Source organism: Callorhinchus milii, unplaced genomic scaffold (assembly GCF_018977255.1).
Source record: "Callorhinchus milii isolate IMCB2004 unplaced genomic scaffold, IMCB_Cmil_1.0 Scaffold31, whole genome shotgun sequence".
NCBI classification, from domain to species: domain Eukaryota; kingdom Metazoa; phylum Chordata; class Chondrichthyes; order Chimaeriformes; family Callorhinchidae; genus Callorhinchus; species Callorhinchus milii.
In genome coordinates, this window is record NW_024704772.1 from 3,351,616 (window position 1) to 3,357,692 (window position 6,077).

Here is a 6,077-nt window from a genome sequence, read left to right on the forward strand (position 1 = left end):
GACACAAACAACATCAGCAACAACAACAACAACAATAATAACTTTTTTTTAAAAAAACGTGCAAAAAAGAGAGAGGGATGTTTGGAACGGTCCGGCCAACACACACACATGGCTGCGCGGACACGAGCGAAACCGTTCCTTCTCCCTCGTATCCAGTGGTCACTTTAAAAACATTGGGGGGCGGGGAGGGGGGAATCGGGGGAATTTGGGGTAAAAACGTTCAGTCTTTAGTGCAGCTTCTCATTTTCTCTCTCTCTCTCTCTCTCTCGCGCTCTTTTTCGCTCGCTCTCTCGCCCCTTTCTTCCCGCTTAACGTCTGACAGTCCATCTGTCCGTCTGTCCCAGCACCGTCTCGTTGCCTCCGAATTCTCCCCAAACCCCCGCAGAATACCGCCAGAGAGAGAGGGGGGAGAGGGTGGGGGTGAGGGGAAGAAAGGTGCTTTATCAACGTTCCGTCGCGAGACGTTCACTTAAACGGTGTCTTTTTTTTTTACACGGTCAAAGCCCCTCCCCCGAGCTTCTTTGTTCGGCCTAGGTGTTCCCGCCGAGCGTAGTGACTGTTTCTTTGGCAGTCCCATTGACGTAACAGTCGATCAGTCAAACAGTTTTATTCTGGGGTCGGGTGAAGGGGGGGGGGGAAGAGGGGAGGTGAGGTGAGGGGAGGACACTGGGGTGGGGGGAGAGAGAGAGAGAGAGAAACCCCCTTGTCTTTTCCAAACAGCGTCTCGCGAGAGCTTTAATGTCCGTCTGGCTATCGAGCGGTTCTCAGGCCGGAGGTTCCTGTACCTCAGTCGTTTCCGAGACATTTCTATGTGAACATCAACTCCTTGCGAGTGGTCGGAAGCTGTTTGTATTTGCGGAGTTTCCTGTGATGTTGCTGGTGGTGGTCTTTCCTGGGAACCAACACTTCCCTGAACCTGGGCTCAGCTGAGGAGAGAGAGAGATCCTTGTTATAATAATAATAATTAATAATAATAATAATAGCGCTCTCTCTCTCACTCTCTCTCTCAATGTGGGTTTAGCTGGTTAGACTCCAACAGTTACCCCCCAACGCACAGTCTGGGCTGCTCCCCCCACCCCCCACAAGCCATGTCTCTCTCTGCTGCCCACCCCCCGCCCCTCCACCCCACACCTCCCAACCCCCAACAGTAGGGCAGTGAGATACCTTTCATGAATTTGGAGTCTGAGATCCTCACACACTGACATTCCACGTGATCGACGAGAATCACCTCAATCTTGCTGCTCTCCAGCTTTCTTCTCCGAAGGTTCTTCTTAATGATCTAAAAAAAAAGGCCGATATTGTGATTAATAAAGCCTCGCGTTCGACCGGACGCCTCAAAGTGCTCCGACCACCACAGCCTGTGCTCACACAGCGCCCTCCGCGCAGGGCGGCGCCTCGGAGCGCTGGACGGTCGAACAGGACGGTTTTCAGGCGGGACTTGAAAGAGGGGAGAGGGGGAGCGCGCGAGGGTCGAGCAGGAGGCCGGTCGGTGCCGGTCGAGGGGAGGGAGGTGGCAGGGAGTGAAGGGACGTCCCGACATATTTGACTGGACACACACTGCAAAGTGTAGTCGAATGTAAAGTGTAAATTCCACTGTAAAGCGGAATCGAACCCGGGTCCTCTCGCTCGCTCGCTCGGGGAGGGGTGGGTGGGTGGGGGGGTTTGTGGGGCGAGAGATAGATAGAGAGAGAGAGAGAGAAGCTCTCGACCCAGAGCTCTGCTCACCAGTACTCGACGTGTCTGTTGAACGGAGGGTTGGCATTGATAGATCTTTGTGTTGCAGCAGCCGGAGCAGCGCTGAACCTCCACACAGGACGGCCAGATCAGGAAACTGGCGGATGTGTTGTCTATCATTGCCCGTGTGATCTCCTGGACCTCGGGCCTCACCTTACACTGCGCTGGTTTGGCTAATTCTGTTCCAGGGGAGAGAGAGAGGGAGGGATGGAGAGAGAGAGAGAGAGAGGGAGGGAGAGAGGGTGAGGGAGAAAGAGGGGGAGAGAGAGAGAGGGAGAGACATTAACTAAAGTCCCAATAATGTGGGAATTTGCTCACACTCGTGTCCACGTGCACATGTGCTTGCACACACACACGCACAAACACGCTCACACACGCACACTCGTCTGCAGACACAACTCACACACACTCACTCTCACATACTCACACACACACACACACACGTTCTCGCTCGCACACCCTCAACAGGTGCTCACGCGCCCGCACCCCCTCGCGGACGCGCCCCGCGCTCGCGCTCGGGGAAGAAAAAGTACGGTTTTCGTTCCAAAATTACGAGACGTTTTTAAGAATTTTTTGGGGACGCAAAACTGCGCAGTGATCAGGATTCACTTCCTCTTCTCCTCAGCTGCTGCGTTCCTGTTACGCTACGAGACGTTCAGTGCTAATAATAATAATAATCCTCGCGTTCGAGACAGCGCCTTATCACGTCTTCGAAGCGTCTCAAAGCGCTTCACAGAATACACGCTGTAAAAGGGTAGTGACTGTGGGTCTTGTGGGCGAAACGTAGCAGCCAATGGCGCCCCCAGCGACGTCCCCACAAACAGCCGTGGGTTTGAAGTGACCGAATTATGATTGTTTTTATTTTATTTTTGGAGGGATTGTGTCGAGAGACACATACACACATACACACACACACGCGTGAAAGAGGCAGCATAAGACCAGGAGAAATGTCCGCCTGTCTGACCCCTCTCTCACATATGTCTCTCCCTCTCTCTCCCCTCCACCCCCGCGCTCTCTGTGTCTCCCCCACTTCTCTCTCTCTCCATCTCTGTCTCTCTCTCCCCGTCTCTCTCTCTCTCGCGCTCTCCCCCTCATTGTTTTCTCCACTGTCCTTTCTAACCTCAGCCGAACCCATTATCTAAGAATGTCTAACACTCGCGGCCATTGTCACCGACACAATCAACTGCCGGTTGAAGAGGCGTTTTCAACGACAACACAGTTCCCGAGGCACTGGAGAGTTAGGGTTTTCCCCCTGAGCTGAGGGTTGGGATCAGGAGGGGTTGGAGAGTGGGGTGGGGGGGTGGTTGGGGGGTAGGAGGGTGACCAAAGGCAAGGAGGGTCTCGAGATGTGCCTTGAAGAGGCCAAGCGAGACGAGGAGACCAAGTGCCTAAGAGTGAGAGAGGCTGAACGCCGACCTCCGATGGCGGAGTGGGGGCGGGAGGGAGAAATGGAGCCGGGGGTGGGGGTGCGTGTGTGTGGGGGGGTGGGGGGTGTGATGTGCGTAGGAGAAAGGGTGAGGGTAGGGGAGGTGTGTGGGTGGGTGGGTGGGTGGGTGTGTGAGATAGTGGTGGAGTTGGATGTAGTTTGGCGTTGAGCTGTATCTCAGCATTGTCCAATGTCCAGAGCTCTCTCACTCTGCAAAGGTTTTTTTTGAAACACTTTTTTTCTTGCAGTAAAAATACACGCACGCACACGCACACACACACACACAATGCCCCTCACGCCCTCTCTATATATAGCTGTCCTCGATTTCAAGTGAATTCTTTCCCTCCCCGCCTCTGTTTTGCGCCAATAACTGCTTTTCCCGATAACTTAGACCCGATTGTCGAACAAGTGATTGTGGAACGTCAAATTCTCTCGCTCTTGAAAACAGCTGTGACCTTCAGCCTTTCTCCGCCTGTGTGTGTGCGCGCGCCAAGATTTAACCCATCAATGGCCGGAATAATAATGCTACTGCTAATAATCATCCTGGCGCTTGGCCCAGCGGCTCATCGCGTCTTCGAGAAGTCTCAAAGCGCTTCACGGGATACACCGTCAGGTGGAGGCTGTGCGTTTTGTGGGCGAAATTGCACTCAGCGACATCCCCACAACCGGGGATTGAGTGACCAAATTATTATTACTTTTTGAAGGATTACCCCCGGAAAAGCCAATCGACTAACAAGCGGTTTCCTACTGACTGCTGTAAACAGAGGCGCATGTGTGAGTGTGTTTGTGGGGGTGGGGGTAGGGGGTGTGGGGGGAGTAAGGAAACTTGCCTAAGGTTTCGCCCCACCCACCCGGGAATCGAACCCAGGGCCTCTGGCTTGCGAGGCAAGGGGTCTAACCCCTGAGCCACAGGGGCTGTGGGGTGCAAGCGGAGGGGTCTAACCCCTGAGCTACAGGGACTGTGGGGTGAGAGGCGAGGGGTCTAACCCCTGAGCTACAGGGGCTGTGGGGTGGGGGGCGAGGGGTCTAACCCCTGAGCTACAGGGACTGTGGGGTGCGGGGCGAGGGGTCTAACCCCTGAGCTACAGGGACTCCACAAGAATGCCTCTTGTGGCCAAAATTGACCCTCATCAAAGAGGACCTCTGTCCGCGGCTTAAAACGGCTCTTATAAGCTTGGGCTGTGTGTAAATGTCAGCCAAGCCTTGTCTCTCTGTCTCGATTGAGGAAGGATAGAGAGAACCACCACCCCACACATGCACACACGGACTCACGCACGCACGCACTCACACACGCACACGCACGCACTCACACGCACGGAGACACTCACACACGCACGCACTCACACGCGCACACGCACTCACACGCAACTCAATTAAAGGCACGAGTATTCAATTATAAAAAACGTTGGGCTAATTTTCTCCCCCGTTTCCCCCTCTCCTCCCCCCCCCACCCCTCTCCCCCCCCCCCCCCCCCCGGGGTCATTTCTACGGGTTCGCAAATTGGAAACGTCTCAAAGCGCTTCACAATGTAGTGACTGTGTTTTTTTCCTGCCGAGAGACTGAGAAAGAGAGACAGAGAGAGGGAGAGAGTGTTTAACTTCTCGTTTGGCGGATTTACCTACGGGTCGAGCCGGTCGCTGGGAATCTTTGATGGAGAAGCTTCTTTGTTGTAAAGGAACTGTCTCACCCTGTGGGAGAGAGAGAGAGACACACGGTGTCAGCCCAGAACAACAACAACTTGCGCCCCATCACCCCGGGCCCTCGCTCGACAGTGGGGGAGCACGACTCTAAACCAGGGGGAGGGGGGTTGGGGGGGGTAGAGGTGGAGAGAGAGAGAGAGAGGGGGTTTTGCGGAGCTAGTGTGGGGGGAGTTCGGGGGCGAAGGGATTTAAAGGCAAGAGTGAGGGTCTTGAAATCGATCCGCTCTGTTTAAGGGAAGCCAGTGGGGTTTGACGAGGGATGGGGTAAAGGGGGGAACGCTTTGAGACGTCTCGGAGACGCGATAAGGCGCTGTGTCGAACGTGAGGATTATTAACGCAGGGCATTCTGATATTGTGTGTACTCAGGGAGTGAAACTCTGTGCATTTCTGTCTAAGACAAGCCCAGAACCGCCAACACATGCGTCTAGAGCGTGTGTGTGTGTGTGTGTGTGTGTCCTTTAGGCTATGTGCTATGTATGTAACATACTTTCTCCGAACTGTCTGTGTGAGTCACGTAGGGACTCAGACACAAACTGGTGAAATAATCGTCTCGCACCAGAAGCAAATCATCCAGAGCCAAAGTCAAGCAGATACGCCCTCACCAGCTGCATGTGACTGGATAATAATAATAATAATCCCGGCGTTTGACACAGCGCCTCGTCACGTCTTCGAGACGTCTCAAAGCGCTTCACAGGACATGCTGTCAAGTGTAGTGACTGTGTGTTTTGTGGGCGAAACGCGGCAGCCAATTGCGCCCCCAGCGACGTCCCCACAAACAGCCGTGGGGTATTACCTCCAGAAAAGCAATCCACCAATCGACTAACAACCAGGTCCCTACTGACTGCTGTTAAACAGTGGAGTGTGTGTGTGTGTGTGGGGGTAAGGAAAATTGCCTAAGGTTTTGACCCGCCCGGGAATCGAACCCAGGTCCTCTCCATGGCAAGGCGAGGGGTCTAACCCCTGAGCCACAGGGGCTGTGGGGTGCGAGGCGAGGGGTCTAACCCCCGAGCCACAGGGGCTGTGGGGTGCGAGGCGAGGGGTCTACCCCCGAGCTACAGGGGCTGTGGGGTGCGAGGCGAGGCGTCTAACCCCCGAGCTACAGGGACTGTGGGGTGCGAGGGGGGCGTCTAACCCCTGAGCTACAAGGGCTGTGGGGTGCGAGGGGGGGTCTAACCCCTGAGCTACAGGGGCTGTGGGGTGCGAGGGGGGGTCTAACC

The 6,077-nt window shown here is 54.9% G+C and overlaps 1 protein-coding gene across 1 annotated transcript in view; it reads right to left on the reverse strand.

The window, feature by feature from the left end:
* Positions 1 to 660: 660 nt before the first annotated feature.
* Positions 661 to 6,077, reverse strand: part of LOC103173461 (platelet-derived growth factor subunit A-like) — a 5,816-nt gene continuing 399 nt past the window's right edge. Inside the window, exons 2-5 of the mRNA XM_042344946.1 lie at positions 4,783 to 4,842; positions 1,726 to 1,913; positions 1,165 to 1,279; positions 661 to 926 (exon numbers count right to left, since the gene is read on the reverse strand). Coding sequence (XP_042200880.1) covers positions 808 to 926; positions 1,165 to 1,279; positions 1,726 to 1,913; positions 4,783 to 4,842 — 482 coding nt within the window. The 3' untranslated portion in view covers positions 661 to 807. The remainder of the gene's footprint in view (positions 927 to 1,164; positions 1,280 to 1,725; positions 1,914 to 4,782; positions 4,843 to 6,077) is intronic.